This window comes from Colobus angolensis, unplaced genomic scaffold (assembly GCF_000951035.1).
Source record: "Colobus angolensis palliatus isolate OR3802 unplaced genomic scaffold, Cang.pa_1.0 Scaffold80, whole genome shotgun sequence".
NCBI lineage: Eukaryota > Metazoa > Chordata > Mammalia > Primates > Cercopithecidae > Colobus > Colobus angolensis.
In genome coordinates this window covers 6830922-6851089 of record NW_012121821.1, presented here as the reverse complement: position 1 = coordinate 6851089, position 20168 = coordinate 6830922, and the positions used below count along the sequence as shown (strand labels likewise).

The 20168-nt window shown below is 40.0% G+C and overlaps 1 protein-coding gene across 1 annotated transcript in view; it reads right to left on the bottom strand.

Moving 5' to 3' along the window:
* Positions 1-20168, bottom strand: part of KCNMB4 (potassium channel subfamily M regulatory beta subunit 4) — a 69401-nt gene that overhangs the window by 27709 nt on the left and 21524 nt on the right. Inside the window, exon 2 of the mRNA XM_011929323.1 lies at positions 7191-7318. Coding sequence (XP_011784713.1) covers positions 7191-7318 — 128 coding nt within the window. The remainder of the gene's footprint in view (positions 1-7190; positions 7319-20168) is intronic.

The following is a 20168-nucleotide window of genomic DNA, read 5'->3' as shown; positions in this document are numbered from 1 at the left end:
CTCTTCCATGTGGCAGTTCCTAAGTTGTGTCCTTTATAATCAACTGTAAGTAAGTAAAGTGTTCTGTGAGCCATTCTAGCAAATTATCAAATGCAAGGAGGGAGGATGTGGGAACCCCTGACTTAAAGAAGGTCGGTCAGAAGTACAGGTAGATACCTGGGACATGCACTTGACATCTGAAGGGGGGGTCATCTCGTGGGACTGGGCCCTTTAATTCGTGGGATCTGATGCCAACTCCAGAACGGAACTGAATTGTAAGACACCAGCTAGTGTCACCAGAGAACTGAACTGCTTGGTGTGGAAATACCCCACACGTTTGGTGTCAGAATTGTTATGAAAGTACAAAAAAAAACTTTTATACTTTTAGTATATAATTTGGGTTAGCTCTTTTTAGGTACACCTCATGCTTCTGGAGGAATAGTCCTTCTTGTACTGAGAATATTCCAAATTCACGCCCTGACAGGAGGAGGCAACCCTGTCGGGGGAGGCAGCCCTCACAACACGCAGTTCCCAAGTGGGGAGCGAGAGGACGTTCATCAACACGGTCACCAGCTAGTCAGGACAGCACGTGGAAGGGGCGTCCTGTTCACCTCCAACTGCAAGCTGAAGCTCAGGAACGTTGTGAAACCAGTTCCCAGTCCAGGGCAGGAAGCTTCAAGGAAGCACCTGATTCACACAGCGGTGGGTTCAGGCTCAAACCGTCCCACCTCACAGAAAAAGAAACCATTTTATTTCATCCCGTCTTGTTTCCTTCAGGGCACTTTCCGCTTTTACTTTACGATATACATTCCATTTTTCTCTCTCCCTCCAACAGTTTTCGTCTGCAGGAGGCTTATTTCTCTGTATCCACTCCTCAGTTACTCACCTCCTCCCCAAGCTTTTTTCCAGTGACAGGAAACTTTAATTTTATTTTATTGTGGTAAGAATACTTAACATGAGATGTATCCTCTTCAATTTTTAAGTGTACAATACATTACTGTTGCTGATGGTACAATGTTGTACAAATCTGTAGAGCCTATTCATCCTACTTGACTGAAACTTTATGGTCATTGATTAGTAACTTCCATTACCCCCTCCTCCCAGTCCCTGATAACTACCACCATTCCACTTTTTAAATCTATGAATTTGACTATTTTAGATACTTCATATAAGTGGAATCATACAGTATTTGCCTTTCCGGGTCTGGCTCCTTTCACTTGGTATAATGTCCTCCAGGTTCATCCATGTTGTCACATGTTGCAGAGTTTCCTTCTTTTCAAAGGCTGAACACTTCCATTGTATGTATATACCATATTTTCTTTCTACTTCTTTTTGAGATGGGATCTCACTATGTTGCCCAGGCTGGACCTGGACTCCTGGCCCCAAGCAATCCTCCCGCCTCAGCCTCCCCTAGCTGAGACCACAGGTATCACCATTGCGCCCGGCTTCACATATTCTTTATCCATTCATCTGCTGATGGACATTTAGGTTGTTTTCACATCTTGGCTATTGTGAATATTCCTGTGGTAAAAGGAGGAGTACTCTTCAGGATCTTGAAGAGTCAAGATCCTGATTTCAAGTCTTTTGGAAAAATACCCAGGAGTGGGATTGCTGGATCATATGGCAGTTCTACTTTTAATTTTTTGAGGAACATCCATACTGTCTTCCATAGCAGCTGCACCATTTTGCATTCCCACCAACAGTATGCAAGGGTTCCAATTTCTCCGTATCCTTGCCAATACCTGTCTCTTGTTTTTTGTTAATAGTCATTCTGAGAGGTGTGAGCTGACATTTCACTGTGGCTTTGATTTGCATTTCTCTGATGATTAGTGAGGTTCAGCAATGTTTCATATACCTGTCAGCTTTTTAGATGTCTATTTTTGAGAAATATCTATTTAAGCCCTTAGCCCTTTTTCAAATCAGGTTATTAGTTTCTTTTACTATTGAGTTGTAGGAGTTCCTTATATATTTGGGGGATTAACTCTAGCAGATATATAGTTTGCAAATATCTTCTCCCATTCTGTAGGCTGCCTTTTCACTCTGTTGAGTGTTTTCTTTGCTATTTAGTATGATGTAGTCCATGGCAAACTTCTTGAATGAGTAGTCTGTACTTATCAAAGGCTGTATACCTCAATTACATTCTTCTTGACTACCTTCTCCTTAAAATACTCTCCTTTTAAGACGTTCTTTTTTTATTTTCCTCTCACCCTCTGGCCACTCTTCCTTCATCTCCTTCTGCCTATAACTTAAATATAGATGATCCTAAGATTCTATCAACATTTCCCTCCCCACTCTAAGTGTTCCCAATATGCACTCTGTCTTCGCTGTAACTACAGCTTGTGTGCCATGATTCCCACATCTGAATAGCACTGCTTCTGACCTCTTGCTCCTGAACTAAAAGTCTGTGTTTCTAACTTTCTTTTTTTTTTTTTTTTTTTTTTTTTTTTTTTGAGACGGAGTCTCGCTCTGTCACCCAGGCTGGAGTGCTGTGGCCAGATCTCAGCTCACTGCAAGCTCCGCCTCCCGGGTTCACACCATTCTCCTGCCTCAGCCTCCCGAGTAGCTGGGACTACAGGCGCCCCCACGTCGCCCGGCTAGTTTTTTGTAGTTTTTAGTAGAGACGGGGTTTCACCGTGTTTGCCAGGATGATCTCGATCTCCTGACCTCGTGATCCGCCCGTCTCGGCCTCCCAAAGTGCTGGGATTACAGGCTTGAGCCACCGCGCCCAGCCAGCCACCGCGCCCGGCCAAAGGTTGGGGTTGTCTCTAACTTTCAAAGCATCTTTTGGATATTTTAAGAATCTTTCAAATTCAGCATACTCAGAGCTAGACTGTCCTTTTCCACTCAGTGAAGTCTAACACCTTTTTCCTCATCACTTACATTAAGTTCTGTTGATCCTAACTCTAAAAAGTCTTACTGCTATAATCCTTGTTAGCTACTTTCACTTCCACTGTTCTCATTTATGCTCTCAAAGTCTCTTATGAGGACCAGCAGATAGTTGATGGGAGCTTTGGGAATTAGACTAACTGGATTCCAGTTTTTGCGCTTAACAGTTGTATGCATTGGACAAGTTATTTAACTTTTTAAATATGCAGTTTACTCATCTATTAAATGGGGCTAGTATTTAGAAATTTAGTAATCTAAATAAAATGTCATTCACAATGGCAGGCACACAGTAACCATTCAAAAATGCTTTTCACTCAGTACTCTCCTTTCTTTCTGCCTTTAACCCATCTTTCCCAGCCAGTATACATTCAACAGTCACACCAGTTACTTTCTAACTCAAAAGGTCTACTCATGTCAGTCTCCAATTAAAAAAAAAAACTTTTCACAAATTTTTATTGCCTATACGACAAAGACCATCTCTTTAGTTTGACACTAATGACCCTCTAGAAATCTAACCCCAAGCTACCTTTCCAGCTTACAAACTCATTCCTCCATATTATATAACTTATTTACCTAAGGTTGTCAAGCTTTGATTTCTTTATTGTAGCCACCTCCATGTTCAGTCTTCCCCCTTCAATTTCTAGCTGATGTAATCATATTTATATTTGCATATGCACCTGCTTTCACCAATAAATCCTAATTCCTTGGAAGCAAAGAACCCTCCTTTTAATTTGACACATTGCATTCACTTATTCATTCACTCACCAAATATTTATTACCTGAAAACCAGGCATTGTGCTAGATATTAAGAGATACGTAAACAAAGAAGACTGGCCCACACCCTTAACAAGTGTGCAGTCTGGTGAGGAAAATGGGCATACAAATAATTCCAGTAGTGGGCGATAAGTGAAAGGGTGGAGCAGTGGCTCTAGTTTCTGGTTATAGATTAGAATCCCTAGCATCGATTTTATAAAATGCTAATGGCCGGTTTCAACCAGCAAAGATTCTAATTAATTGGTCTGTGGTAAATTTTTTTTTTAAAGTTCCTCTAGCTGGGCACAGAGGCTCTCACCTGTAATCCCAGTACTTTGGGAGGCCGAGACGCATGGATCACCTGAAGTCAGGAGTTCAAGACCAGCCTGGCCAACATTGTAAAACCCTATTTCTACTAAATAATACAAAAATTAGCCGGGCATGGTGGCATGCACCTGTGATCCCAGCTACTTGGGAGGCTGAGGCAGGAGAATCACTTGAACCTGAGAAGCGGAGGTTGCAGTGAGCCAAGATCATGCCACTGCACTCCAGCCTGAGTGACAGAGCAAGACTCCAACTCAAACAAAACAAAAATAAAACAAAATAAATAAAATAACAAGCTCCTCTGTCCTAGTTATATGAAGCAATCATTGCAAGCCCCTGGTATAGAGTTGTACATAGAAGCCTATGGAATATTATGACTCAGAAACATTTCCTGGAAAAAAAAAAAACAAGACTATGGAGTATGGGAGACACAGCTTTTTTGTTGGCCTTTTTGGTTGTTCCACAACACCTTGTTCCCTTTCTTCTTCCTTCCCAAATCTACTCAGGGGTATACCCCTTTTCCACGTGACTTAAGAGACGTAACACTAGCCCCAAGTCGGGTTGATTCCAATTGTTCTTTCTTGTGACTGGTTTGGGTGTAGACAAAGGAACTCACTGTGAACAAGGATACATGAAGGGAGGTTGCCTGTGGGAAGATGGGAAAAGGTTTCCAAATCCCAAGAAAAATGCATCAAGAAAGACAGGCTCTTTTTCTCTTTGGACACTGCTGCATCTGGCTGTGACATCTGGAACCGAAGCAACTGTATTGTACAACTGTGAAAAGAGCCATCTTGAGGCCAAACTGAGATTTGAAAAGGAGCCGGGTTTTGGTGACGCTACTAAGTCATTACATCAAACAACCCTGACATCTGTCCACCTCTGCATTTCTCTTTCATTTTCATTTTTCTTTCTTTCTTCCTTTTTATTTTATTTTATTTTTTTGAGGCAGGGTCTCATTTTGTAACCCAGGCTAAAGTACAGTGGTGCGATCATGCCTCATTGCAGTCTCAACCTCTCAAGGCTTAGTAGGGCCCAAGCAATCTTCCTGTTAGCTTCCCGAGTAGCTAGGACTACAGGGGCACATCATCATGCCCGGCTAATTAAAAAAAATTTTTTTTGTAGAGACAGGGCCTCCCTACGCTGCCCAGGCTGGCCTTGAACTCCTGGGCTCAAGTGATCCTCCCGCCTCGGCCTTCCACAGTGTTGGGATTACAGGCGTGAACCACCATGCCTGGCCTTGCATTTCTTGATGTATAAAATAATACATTTCCTGATTTCTTATGATGCTTTGAGTCAAAATTCTGATTACCTGCAACAAATCACATCTCAACTGATACAGAACTAAATCGAATTTGGGGATCAAGGAAGGCACCCTAGAGAAGGTGATATCTGAGGAGTTTCCAGTATGGCCACCAAGAAGCAGGAAAAGCAAATAAAAAGGCATGCATATAAAAGTATAGAATATTCTGGGAAGTGCACATAGAATGGCTATTGCAAAGAGTATGAGCAGGGAAATGAGGATGGAGAAGTGACAGTCTGGGACAAGATCTTGAGAAGCCTTGTATCCTGTGGTAGATTAAATGTGGTGACAAATGTTTTGCAGCTCCTCCTATCCAGAGGCAAAGCCTACTCCAGTACCTCATGAATGTGGCTGGCTTCATGACTTACTTTGACCAACAGAATGTGTCAGAAGTGATATTATTCAAATTCCAGAGCCGAGACCTGCCTCTCTTGAAACGCTGTCTGAAGCTATCATGTTGTAAGGAAGGCAGTCTAGCTTACTGAAGAATGAGAGGCCAGGTGGTGGGGATACTGAGGCGCCCCAGCTGACAGCCAGCACTGACTGCTGGGCATGTGAGGGAGGAGGCCATCTTGGACCATGCAGCTATTTCAGTCATCATCCGACTGCAAATGAGCACAGTCAACCCATAGAATCATAAAAAATAATGTGTCATTGTTGTAGTAAGCCACTACGTTTAGGGTGGTTTGTTATGCAGCAATAGGTATCTGACACAGGCCATGCCAAGATGTTTGACCTTTACTCTGGAAACTGCAGAGTAACCTGATTAGACTCATGTGTTAGAAAGATTACCTTGGCAGTACTATGGACAGTGGCTTGGAGTGGGTCCACAGTGGAGGCGGAAGACTTGTTAGAAGACTATTGCGTTAATGGAGCTGAGAAATCTGGATGCAAACTAAGACAGTGATAGTGGGGAGGCAGAGAAGAGTCATGATAGAGGTAAAAATCAACATGATGTGTTGGACACAGTGGCTCACACCCATAATCTCAGCATTTTGGGAGGCTGAGGCAGGCAGATCACTTGAGGTCAGGAGTTAGATACCAGCCTGGTCAACATGGTGAAACCCCATCTCTACTAAAAATACACGAATTAGCTAGGTGTGGTGGTGTGTGCCTGTAGTCCCAGCTACTCAGGAGTCTGAGGCACAAGAATCACTTGGACCTGGCGTAGGCTGTAGTGAGCCAAGATCTCACCACTGTACTCCAGCCTGGGCGACAGAGTGAGACTCTGTCTAGAAACAAACAAACAAAAAAACATGATGGTGACATAGGTTACAAAGTACAAAGGAGAAAAATGAACTAAGAATTACTCAAAGGTTTCTGGATTTGGTAAATGAGTGAATGGTCATGCCATTTTCTAAGACAGAGATTACGGGAGCAAGTGAAGGTTTGCAGTAACCCTGGAATATCCAAGTGGAGATGGACAGCAAGGAATTGTGAATACTCAATAAATATTTGATGAATAAATTACTAATTAATCTGAGTGGGTACCAAAGTGCCATAGTCCAAGGAACCATCTTTACATGGTTTACATAGTATAAACTAAGTACTAAGTCAAGTAAGGTTTTGTGAACATGTGAACTCATGTTATTAACACTTCATCAGAAGAGAAAGGAAAAGGAAAGGTAAGATTCGATGCAGTCTAAAAGTGCTGGCAAATCTGCACGTTATTTAGGTCACGTGCATCAAACTGTAATTCTTAGGGAATGCAAAGTAATGTTCCTACCTGAAGTCACTATCATTTTGTAGTGTATCCAGAAGGTAAGGTGTACAACACAAGTCTTTTTCTCTGTCCTGTAGATTCTTTATATGGGTTTTCCTAACTACATGCTAGGAAGAGTTGAGGCTATCTCTATGCTGTCAAGTGGGCATAATTGATGATATATCAGTGTAATAAGTTGCAGAGTCTACAAACAATTTTAATATGCACATGCAAATATTGACTTACCTTTGATGTTGATTAAAATAGCAAGTAAATGGCTGGGAACCAATCTCATCTTTCCAGTACTGTTGCCAATTCATGACACTTTCCAAATTCTTCTGATTTTCTCTCTTACAGGGAGGGATATAGGAGCACTAACAAAATAGAATACAGAAAGTAAACCTATTATTTTATGGAATATTGAGATATAGTCATTGTTTATAGAAAGATGGCATTATAAAGACAGTAAATCTAATTTAGACCTGCCTAATTTTTAAATATGACCAAATTGAAATTACTGAACTATATTTCAAATTTCCAATTTGGCACAAGGACAGAAAGTATTCCAAACACAAAAACACAGCAAAAAATAAACTTCAGTCATTATGGTATAAGAGTATTTTATAAACAATTAGTTACTGTGTAATAGCAAATTAAAAGCATAATATACTCTCTATTTTGGGGACCTGTCCATCAAAACAGTTTATTTTTATCCCGAATTCCTATCTATGAACCTTGGCATTTCTCTCTTCTACCTATAACCAATAAATTCAAGCACACAGCTCTTCTCAGAATACTGCTCCTAACTGCTGAAACCCAAGTTTTCTTTTCTTACACTCTCTTGGACAACAAAATCAGTGGAAAATTTCCTTTCAAATACATCAATGTATTTTGCTAACTGATGTCTTTTCTTAGCCATGCCTCTGACAAAGTAGTTCTCTTAAAGAGGCTGTATTATTCTAAGCAATATAGACTAAGCAGAATCAGACAACTGCTCTTAAGTCCAGATGTTAAAATCAACTCTCGGCATTCTAATCCATTTTCTGCAATTCAGCTTTTTACAATGATGATGAAGATGATGCCAGTTTCTATTTATTGAGTGTTTGCAATACAGCAGACACTGTAATAAATGCTTAACAGGACTTATGTACTTTTTACCACCCTATAACAATTTCCATTTTATAGATGAAGACCTTGAGATTTTCGTCAACTCCACAACCACAGTCAGATTCTGGTGGTCTTATCACATTCTACTCTTAGGTGTTTTACCAAGGTATCTGATATTAAGGAGGAGGGAAAAACCAAACCAAACACAACATAGAGCTTTATAGTATAATTTCAGTCACATTGTTTAATTTACAGCACACAATTATTCAACATCTCATTATTTTCTGGTAAAACTGAAATGTTTTAGCATGATGCACAAAGTTCTTCGTGATCTGGTCCCTGCCTGTCCTCACCCTTGTTTAATTCTGGGATGTAGCCATATGGATGTATTTGCTCTCCAAATCTGCCACGTGCTGTCAACCTACTTGCTTGGCACGGCTGTTCTCTCTCCTTTTAATGCCCTTTGTTCCTAATTGTCCTTTTTTTAAGATTCAAGTTTGGTGTTACCTACTTGAGGGAATCTTCTTTTTCTTCGACCACAGTTAAGTGCCCCTCATTTGTGCTGCCATGGGACTCACGCCACGTGGTATCACAGCTGGAAACACACAGTATCATACTTGTCTGATTTATGTCAGTCTTCCCAATTTGCTGGCGAGGTGAGAACAAGAACTGTTTTCTGTCTTTTCTATCTTTTCACACTCATGACTATGTCTGCTAACGGTGAAATGGCAAGAATGTTGGTTGAATTAGTTAATGATAACATGGGTACATTTTTATTGAAGATGATGACATTATTTTCACAGTGTTTAAACGTTTTAAAATATATAAACACATTATAAATTTTAGTAAATTTGGTTATTGTCTATTATATAGAATACATTCACAACATGTTATGCAAATGTTACTTTAACGATTGAATCACTGAATGTTTATCCTCTGCACATATAGTTCTACTTCTATTAATAACAGTAATACAAAGCTAAAAATGTCTGTGAAATTATGGATTCTGAGTTCTTCCAAAGCAGCAGCTGGATTTGGAAGCCATGGAGACCATTAGACAGGGCTCCAGTCCTACTGTCTATTAGGTGTTAGGCCTTGGGTAAATTACTTCCCTTTTCTGGACTTCATTTTTTCAAATATGCAAAATATCCAAAATAATTTCTAGCTCTACATTTCTATGATTCTATTCTTGGAGGTACACCAAGAAAGAACCCAGCAGAAGGCAGGACTACAAACACTGTCACAGTATTTTTCCCAGAAGAGATCCTACCCACTGGGGAGATGGCTGGGAACCCTGACTAAGCCAACATTCCAGCCAGCAACGAGGAGGAGTGTGGTAGGTCCTTCCTTAGGGGCCAGTACTTTGCATTAGAAAAATGTTCACAAGAGGACCATGATTTTCCTATTGCTTACTTTCTCTAAGGTGTTGGATATTTTGTTTCCTTCTATTAAAATACATTTTTTTTCTACATTATAGTCAATTACTATATAAAGTGTGAGTAGGTGCCAATTTATTGTGCTCTTCTAGGAAGGAGAAATTTCTAATTTGGAGGTAGAAGCTGTGAAGTGTGAAAGCCTAAAAATTCATCAGAGCCCTTTTTGCAATGGGTATACTTGACACAAGAGATATACTAAGTGCATTAGGAAAGAACAATTAACCACATGTAATCAAAACAGATTTTAAATATTTGTAAGTTAACTCAGTTTGCATCCTTTGCTATTTAGTTTTTTGGGGAGAAATGGGTTTAAAAGAAATGTTTCTCTCAAGTGATAACCTAAGATTTGACCAGATAAATTACATTGACATGCTTCTGAAAAGGTCAAACAAAAGCTTTCACTGAGTGTGTAAAGTTTTGTATTAGGTATGTTGAAGTTTCATGTGAGATTTAAAAAAAAAGTATTCTCGCTTTTTTGGAAAGTCTGAGGTTGTGTGGATGCATTTTGGATGGAAAGTACTTTTTTACATTGGAGAAAATAACCTGAGATCAAAATTTGAGTATTCTTTTTATACACTGCATTTTTTCCAAAAAGTTACATAGATTAAGTGATCTATACTTCTAACACTCTACCAACTTTTTAAAACTAACATTGCCTGGAAAGAAATTTTTTTTAAGAGTTGGGGTCTTGCTCTGTGACACAGGCTGGAGTGCAGTGGCAAGATCACAGCTAACTGCAGCCTTGAACTCTCAGCGCTCAAGCGATCCTTCTGCCTAGCCTCTTGAGTAGCTAGGACTACAGCTACTCCACCACACCCAGGTAATTTTTTATAGAGAAGGTGTCTGTCTCCTTTTGTTGTCCAAGCTGGTCTCAAATTCCTGGGCTCAATTGTCCCACCCTGGTCTCTAAGAGTATTGGGATTACAGGTGTGAGCCATCACACCTGGTCTGAAAAACTAAACTTTTTAAGGCAAACACCAAATTCTTAAAAATCATTATGGCTCCATTTACTTAAATCTTTATTCTCAAGTTACTGTGAAGCCTAACTCAGATCCTCCCTAGATTCCTTGTCAATTCACTTAGTGGATCATCGTAGATTGTCAGAATTTTTACATAGATTAGAAATTAAAGTCCAAAGCACGGTTCTGGAAAAAGAACTCGAGAACTCAATCATACAAATGCCTTTTAATTCTAGATTGTTCAAGCCTGGTGGTTTTCCAGGCTTCATAATAGTTCCACCATGAATGTCTCTCATCTGGGGAGGCACAAATAACAACCTACATGGTAACATCATCATCACAGCTAACATTTATTGACTATATGTCAAGTGTTGCATTAATTCAAACGAGCAAATATTATAATTACTTCCATTTTTGGATGAGGAAACTGAGGGACAGAAGGACTTAAGAAAACTTTCTTGGCCAGGTACCATGGCTCACACCTGTAATCCCAGGTGTGGGATTCCCAACTTTGGGAGGCTAAGGCAGGCAGATCACTTGAGGTCAGGAGTTTGAGACCAGCCTGGAGAGCAGGGTGAAACCCCATCTCTACTGAAAATACAAAAATTAGCAGGGCGTGGTGGCACACACCTATAATCCCAGCTACTGAGGATTAGGAGGCTGAGGCACGAGAATCGCTTAAACCCGGAGGGCAGAGGCTGCAGTGAGCTGAGATTACGCCACTTGCACTCCAACTTAGGTGACAGAGCGAGACTGTCTAAAAGAAGAAGAAAACTTTCTCAAGGTCCCAATGGCAAATGGAAAAGCTGGGATTCAGACTGCAGAGTGGTCCTAACTGCTGCTTTCCATATCTCTGTCTTTAGGGATTCCGTGTCTTCTCTCTTTGGAGCTCCTGATTTAGGACAAGGAGATCCCTTGCCCTCTGCATCCCTCTCTTGGAGCACCAGTGTAGTATTTTTATTGGAATGGAAATGATGTAGTCCTCCCGAGAGCTGATGAGTCGAGGCAAGTCTGTTGCAGTCCTTTGTTTTCCTGGTACATCCTCAGAGAAATGCACTGTTAAGTCTTTGCTTGTTCCCTCCTGTTTCAATTGGCTTCAGGGATGGTTTCTGGTGCCATAGATGTAATTTCACTTAGGTGAATTTACAGACATAATGCCTTTGGTCATGGAGGACAATAGCATTTCCTTAGAGAAATTTCTTCATATAGTTCTGACCTATTTTGTTTTTCATTTGCAAAGGCAGCATTTCCAGGCTTCTAATACCATTATTGCACAAATAACCTTCACTAGAGCCCATGTTGTTTGCTGCCTGAACTTGGATGAAATAACTTCTTTAAATAAAATTTTAGAAAAAGATTTTTTGACTTTTGCATTCATGAACAAAGTTCATGGAACTGAGTGGGCTATCCTGACAAGAATAACATACAGTCTTCCAATGAGTTTATTAAGAAACGACACTATTATCATATGACATGGATTATTATTACTTAGTTTTCTATTATCTTATGTTAGGGTTTATCAAGATCTATAATAGCATTTTTATTCTGCTGACCACAATGGGATTTATATTTTAATAGAATCGTTCTTGAGTAGATTCTTTGTGTTAAGTGTCTTGAGAGGACTGCATTTCAGTCATTTGGGCAGAGTAGGCAGAATTAACTTTCTTCTGTTACTGAATCATTTAAAGATTATTGCATAAATCCTGTGGTCTACTTAGTTAAATATCAGGGACTAGGTTCTATGTTAGGAATTATCTAAGAAACAGAAATGAGGAAATTTGTTTCTCCAGTTTTTCTCTTGACTTCATTTGGTTAGGGAGGGTAGTAGTGAAAGACATAATACTAGAATGCATGTAGCTGATTAAATAACTTCCAAATAAATTTGGTTAGAAAATGAATTCTTAAAACATTATCTACTGGAAAACAGGTTTAATTATATTTTATACCATAATCCCTCATTTTCTGAACTCCTGTAAGAAATATCCGTCAAAAAAAAAAAAAAAAAAAGAAATATCTGTCAGCTATCATTGTAGTTTTAGTGATACTTTTGACAATATGAGCATATAATCAGAAAAACACTGTGAAATAAAAAGTATAACTGAGCCATTTATAAACTCCATAACAGTCAGGTGCAGTGGCTCAAGCCTGTAATCCCAACATGTTGGGAGGATGAGGCAGGAGGATCACTTGAGCTCAGGAGTTCAAGACCACACTGGGCAATGAAGTGAGATCCCATCTCTACAAAATATTAAATAATTAGCCAGGCATGGTAGTGCACACCTGTAGTCACAGCTACTCAGAAAGCTGAAGTGAGAGGACTGCTTGAGACCAGGAAGTCAAGGCTGCAGTGAGCCGTGATCGCTGTACTCCAGCCTGGGAAAGAGAGTGAGATCTTATCTCAAAAACAAACAAACAAACAAACTCCATGTTTCAAATGTTATGAGTGCATATGTGCATGGGCACACACACACATACAGAGTTCTTATCAATGTAGGTTAACTGAACAAACATATATGAAATTATACGTCAGCTAAAAGACTAAATTCTAGGGCAGGCAGTCCAGAATGTATATCCATATCTGAAAGCTAAATGAAAGTAATCTTATGGAAGAATTCAGAGTTAAATAAGTGGCTTAGAAAATGTGAAAAGCAAGGTTAACTAAGAACAGGAGAAGCTAAAATGAGCTCTTAGGCAAGAGTGGGCTGGGCAGAAAGAGTGGTGCCCAGCCTAGAGCAGAGATGGTCAAAGTCTGTTCCACAGATCAGTTGAACTGTTTGTCAAAAAGATCCATCTTCCTGAAAGTGTGATTCATTAAGAATAGGAATCTGCATTTTTAACAGCTCTCCTGCCCTTGGAATGACAGATTTTTAGAATTGATAATTTATGCAATAGATAAACTATTCTTGATTGCTGAGTATTGCATAGGAAACAAAGATTAGATATTACTCACTCCCTTCTCCCTCTCTCTCCATCTCCACCTCCGCCGAAGCAAGCAGTGTAGTAATAGTAGCATATTTACAAAGTGCTTTGTGACTACAAAAGAAGACAAGAATATTTTGGCCTCCAGAGTATAAGAGAAGGCTTCACAGAAGAGATGACTTTTGATTTGTGTCTTTAAGGCTGAACAGGAATTTGCTTGTTAGAGAATGGGTTGGGAAGGTGACATCCCCAGAAGAAATGGAATGTACAGACACTGTGTACAGAAGTTCCAGAAAGACTGAGTCATCTAATGTGCTTGGAGGACAAGGGGCATAGGAGATGGTGTTGGAAAATGCCCAAATTATCTGACCTACTATTCACTGAAGAATTACTCCTCTCTCCCTAAATGTTTCTTTGAAAAGTTGCTCACTACCTTCCAGAGACTACACCTACCCTCCAATGCATAGTTTTTTAGTCAGAATTTATTATACATGTTGATATGACATCTGGATTTTTGGAACTGAATAATATTCACTTAACTTCTGCATTCAGGCAGACTGCTAAGGTTGGTTATATTATTAAGACTGAAAAGTTCAGCATGGCATTCCATCTTCAAAACAGTTCATTTAGTTTGAGAGTTAGAAAATAAAAACATGCTGGGCGTGGTGGCTCACACCTGTAATCCCAGCACTTTGGGAGGCCGAGGCACGTGGATCACAAGGTCAGGAGTTCAAGACCAGGCTGGCCAAGACGGTGAAACTCCTTCTCTACTAAAACTACAAAAATTAGCCAGGCATGGTGTCGGGAGCCTGTAATCCCAGCTACTCAGGAGGCTAAGGCAGGAGAATAGCTTGAACCCGGGAGGCAGAGGTTGTAGTGAGCTGAGGTTACATCACTGCACTCCAGTCTGGGTGACAGAGTGGGACTCTGTCTCAAAAAATAAAATAAAATAAAATAAAATAAAATAAAATAAAATTAAATTAAAAAAGACCACACGATCTTTGCCAAAAATAGAAGTTGAATCTAAATAGAAGCAATCACACCAAAACAAGAAATTTTAATCTGGAAGAAGTTCAATAGTTACTAATAATTAAAACAAGCATGACAGGGCCTATAAACATTTGTTTAATGACTCTTGATCAGAATTTAAAATCCTTGAGTAGATGGTCAATACTTTTTAAATTTTATTATTATTTTTTATTATACTTTTTTTTTTTTTTTTTTTGAGGCGGTGTCTCGCTCTGTCGCCCGGGCTGGAGTGCAGTGGCCGGATCTCAGCTCACCGCAAGCTCCGCCTCCCGGGTTTACGCCATTCTCCTGCCTCAGCCTCCTGAGTAGCTGGGACTACAGGCGCCCGCCACCTCGCCTGGCTAGTTTTTTGTATTTTTAGTAGAGACGGGGTTTCACCGTGTTCGCCAGGATGGTCTCGATCTCCTGACCTCGTGATCCGCCCGTCTCGGCCTCCCAAAGTGCTGGGATTACAGGCTTGAGCCACCGCGCCCGGCCCTATTTTTTATTATACTTTAAGTCATGGGATACATATGCGGAACACGCAGGTTTGTTACGTAGGCATACATATGCCATGGTGGTTTGCTGCACCCATCAACCCCTCATCTACATTAAGTATTTCTCCTAATGCTATTTCTCCCCTGGTTTTCCACTCCCCAACAGGCCCCAGTGTGTGATGTTTCCCTCCCTATGTCCCTTTGTTCTCATTGTTTAACTTCCACTTATGAGTGAGAACATGTAGTGTTTGGTTTTCTGTTCCTGTATTAGTTTGCTGAGAATGATGGTTTCTAGCTTCATTCATGACCTTGCAAAGGACATGAACTCATCTTTTTTTATGACTGCATTAGTATTCCATGGTGTATATGTGCCGCATTTTCTTTATCCAGTCTATCATTGATGGGCATTTGGGTTGGTTCAGTTTTTGCTATTGTGAACAGTGCTGCAATAAACATTCATGTGCATGTGTCTTTATAGAGTGATTTATAATCCTTTGGCTATACACCCAGTAATGGGATGGCTGGGTCAAATGGTATTTCTGGTTCTAGATCCTTGAGGAATCACCACACTGTCTTCTGCAATGGTTGAACTAATGTACACTCTCACCAACAGTGTAAAAGCATTCCTATTTCTCCACATCTTCTCCAGCATCTGTTGTTTCCTGACTGTTTAACGATCGCCATTCTAACTGGTGTGAGATGGTATCTCATTGTGGTTTTGATTTGCATTTCTCTAATGGAGATGGTCAATACTCTTATGATATTGAAATGAAATAAAACTTTCTTCAACGTTCATGCACACATTCAGATGGCTTCACTGATGGCATTACTTGTAGCTATATTGTGTACTGTAAGGTACACAAATTCAGTGTGCAGATTTATGGATATATATTCAATGAAATATTACAACCATCATTTCTGCATGAAGGGGATCAATAAGCCCTGTCCATTGTAAGTCCTCTAGAATCAGTATGGTGATGATAAAAAAAAATTGGTGCTTCCCATTCGTAGCAGAGTATGTTTTCTAAAGAGAGCTGCATTAATATACAACCCATTTCACACACTCTTATAATGTGATGTTGGCATTCCTCGATTGAGAGGTGGGGTTCTTGCTTCTCTTCCTTAGCACATACATGAGCCTGTGATTACAGCAATGATTCAGTGTGACTTCAAGGTTAGATCAGAAAAGGTGATAAAGCACCTGCTTGCATCTCTCTCGATAATGCTCGTCCTTGGCCTCCGGACAGTATTCTACAAGGAAGCCCAAACTGGCCCAAAAGAGAGATCACATGAAAGGCCTATGTGGACAGGAACTGAGGTCCTCAGCCAACATCCAGGATCAATTGCCTGATATGTAAGTAAATGGGCCTGCAGAGAAGCCTCCATCCTCCAGCCTTTGAATTTTCCAAATGGGACCTTTGATTAATCCAAATGGATTAGAGAGAGACTATATTCTTCTCTGTGTCCTTTCTAAATTTCTGACCCACAGAATTTGTGAACATAGGCCGGGTGTGGTGGCTCATACCTGTAATCCCAGAGCCTGAGGAGGCCAAGGCAGGGGGATTTCTTGAACCCAGGACTTTGAGACTAGCCAGGGCAACATAGCAAGATCCTCTGTCTACAGAATGTATATTTTTTAATTAGCTGGGTGTACTGGTATATGCCTTTAGTCCTAGCTAGTCAGGAGATTGAGAGGTGAGGACAGCTTGAGCCCTGGAGTTTAGAGGTTACAGTGAGCTATGATTGTGCCACTGCACTCCAGCCTGGGTGACAAAGCAAGACCCTTTCTCTAAAAAAAAAATAATAATAAATAAAAAATAAAAGTATTTGTGAACATAATAAAAATGACTTGAGCCACAGGGATCTTTGACAGTGGCTGAGATCATAGGACATCTAGGATTAAAATAAACGGATAATCTTCTAAGGTTCTTCTTGATTTACATACCTGAAAGTATAAAAACACTTGAGGTTTGATGAAATGAAGTCTATGAGGCAAAGTGATGTAAGGCAGGACTCCTCAGCCAATCCCAGGCCCAAAGCTCCTTAGAGGAAGGGTGAGGGGGCTGGTTTATACTTAAAGCCCTTGTGGTAGCACCTCAATTTGGACCTACTGAAAATCTCCTAGCCTTTCCCAGCAGAACATGCTGACATGTAGCAGAGTAGTAGAGAGCAGAAAGGGCAGACATTCAGAATATTATTGATCACTGGCTCTATGCTAATGCTAATCCCTGGGGAGTCTAAGTACACCTGTGCTCAGAATGAGAGCTCATGGGGGTCAGGGGAAAATGAAGTTCTGGCCCAAGTTAGTGTCACAATAGGCCCAGTGAGTCCATGAAGTCTCTTATGATTGTTCCTACAGATCCTGAAAGTATAGCGTCTTCATATTTTGGAGGAAACATATACTGACACTTGGGATTGCTTTTCTGATCTGTATACTGAGTAACCCAGAATCTGCCAGCTTTCAGAGCAGGAAAACCTGCTGAAGGCTACAGGGCAGGAAGCTGTCTCATTTCTATGGCTCAGTGGCTTCAATAATAAACAAGAGTCTGTGATAGATCAGGGGATATATGGAGCCGAGAGAGAGCCTTGATGGTATAAAGCAAACCCATGCTTTCTTTGGCAAATGACTATTCTCTTTTTGAGAAACAAGTGGTTTGTTACTGGGTCCCAGTAGGGTCTGAATGCCTGACCATCTAACATCAATTACCACTGGACCCACTGTATGCTGGGCTATTGTGACTCACTAAAACATAAAGTTGGGGTTTACAGGGCTGAAGCAGGACTTGCTGGCAAATAAATTTCAGAAACAAATGGCTCACATTCCCAAGGCACCTTCTCTTTTTATACTAGCACCTGCCCCAACTTGGGCTAATATGCAGTTGTTAATCTGGGTTGGTTTTCCTCATACTGGGATATACAGACTCCAAGGAATACTCTGCAGTGTGCCAGGAGGTACTTAAAGCCTATGATCAGTTTTGATGGATGAGAAAATTTGAGCTCATTGAGCATAACTTTGGGCAGAACATCTGATTATTTATTTCTCTTGAAAGAAATGATGGAGGTACAGTCCTACAGTATTTTATGGACACTGGTTAACAAATAGTAAACTTGTTTCAAGTAACATGATTAGAGTGTGTTAAATCCTCAGAAACAGAACTCTGATCTATACGTAGGCCTACAAATTCTACTTCCCATTTACCCATTCTCAGAAAGCTATTTGAGGATGTACTCCACCAAAACAAAGGAATAAATTAAGAATAAGAGGAAGGCATGGGATCAAGGAAACAAGGTACTCAACACAAGAAAGATGCAGCAGGCCTAAGGTGCATCCAGTTTAGTATGAGAAGTAGGCAGATGGGGCCCAGCAAGGGTGTCCCACGAAATTTTTATTTGATCTTATTTTCTTACACAGGGTCTCACTCTGCCACCCAGGCTGAAGTGCAGTGGTGTGAACTTGGCTCACTGAAGCCTCAACCTCCCAGGCTCAAGTGATCCTTCTGCCTTAGCCCCCCGAGTAGCCTGGACTAGAGGCACATGCTACCACGCCCAGCTAATTTTTCTATTTTTTGTAGAGACAGAGTCTCAATATGTTGCCCAGGCTTGTCACAAACTCTTGGGCTCAAGGGATCTGCCTGCCTCAGCTTCCCAAAGTGCTGGGATTATAGGTGTGAGCCACCATGCCTGGCCAAGAAATGTTTTAAAAGAGTGAGAGAAATGTGGAACTAAATGACTACCTATTGAGAATGGCCATATGACAAACAGTATACAAATGGGTTTTACAATTCTGTAGGAGAATTTTGGAAAAAGAAGAGAAAGGTACACAGGAAAGTAAAAAAAATAAAAAAGGGAGATGATTCTTAGCTCAAGGAAAATAAAAAGTTATAGAAGTGAACAGTACTTTACATAGCTAAAGTAAGTTGAGCACTCAATATTAATTTACCCAAAAATTATGATACAATCACATTTATTTAAAGAATAAAGAGAGGACAATGGGGTGGGATGGTGTGGTGTAAGAAAGCTAAGTCCATATAATCCATCATAGGCGGTCAACAGTATCTCAACTGCATACAATCAGAAAACCTATTGTTTAGAAACACAGAGGTAAAAACCAGAAAAAAAAAAGCCATAAAAATAGTCAAAAACATTTATCTCTGGGTGGCACAAGGGTTTGGAGCAGTAGAGTACTACCCTTTACCCTCCAATAAAAGTAGGGTGCAATTTGATTTTCAAAACTATATTCATAATAACAAGGGCAAACATTCACTGAACGCTTACCATATGCAAAGAACTATCCTAGGTGCTTTCCATATATTAACTCATCATTCCTCATAACCCAAGGAGACAGGAACTATTATATTATAATCCTCATTTTACAGGTGAGGGAGCTGAGGCACATCTGAAGTCACACTGCTATGTTAATTAAAAATTAATAATCAAGACATACAAATGGCAAACGGGCATATGAAAAGGTACTCAATATCATTGATCATCAGAGAAATGCAAATCAAAACTACAATGAGATATCATCTCACCCCAGTTAAAATGGCTTTTATCCAAAAGACAGACAATAAATGCTGGCAAGGATGTGGAGAAAAGGGAACCCTTGTACACTCTTCGTGGGAGTGTAAATTAGTACAACCACTAGGGAGAACAGTTTGGAGAACAGTTTTGAGTAACTAAACTGGTCTCCAATTTAATTACTCAAAAAACTAAAACTTTAGCTACCATCTGATTCAGCAATACCACTGCTGGGTATATACCCAAAAGAAAAGAAATCAGTATACTGAAGAAATGTTTGCACTCCTGTGTTTGTTGTAGCACTGTTCGTAATAGGTAAGATTTGGAAGCAACCTAAGTGTCTATCAACAGATGAATGGATAAAGAAAATAAGGTACATATATACAACAGAGTACTATTGAGCTATGAAAAAGAATGAGATCCCATCATTTGCAACATCATGGATGGAACTGGAGATCATTAAGTTAAGTGAAATAAGCAAGGCATAGAAAGATAATAGTCACATATTCTCACTTATTTGAGAGATCTAAAAATCAAAACAATTGAACTCATGGACAGAGAGAGTAGAAGGATGGTTACCAGAAGCTAGGAAGGGTAGTGGAGGGCTGTTGGGGAGATGGGGATGGTTAATGAGTACAAAAAATACAAATAAAAAGAATGAACAAGACCTACTATTTGATAGCACAGTAGGGTGACTATAGTCAATAATAACTTAATTGTACATTTTAAAATAACTTAAAGAGTATAACTGGATTGTTTGTAACTCAAAGGATAAATGCT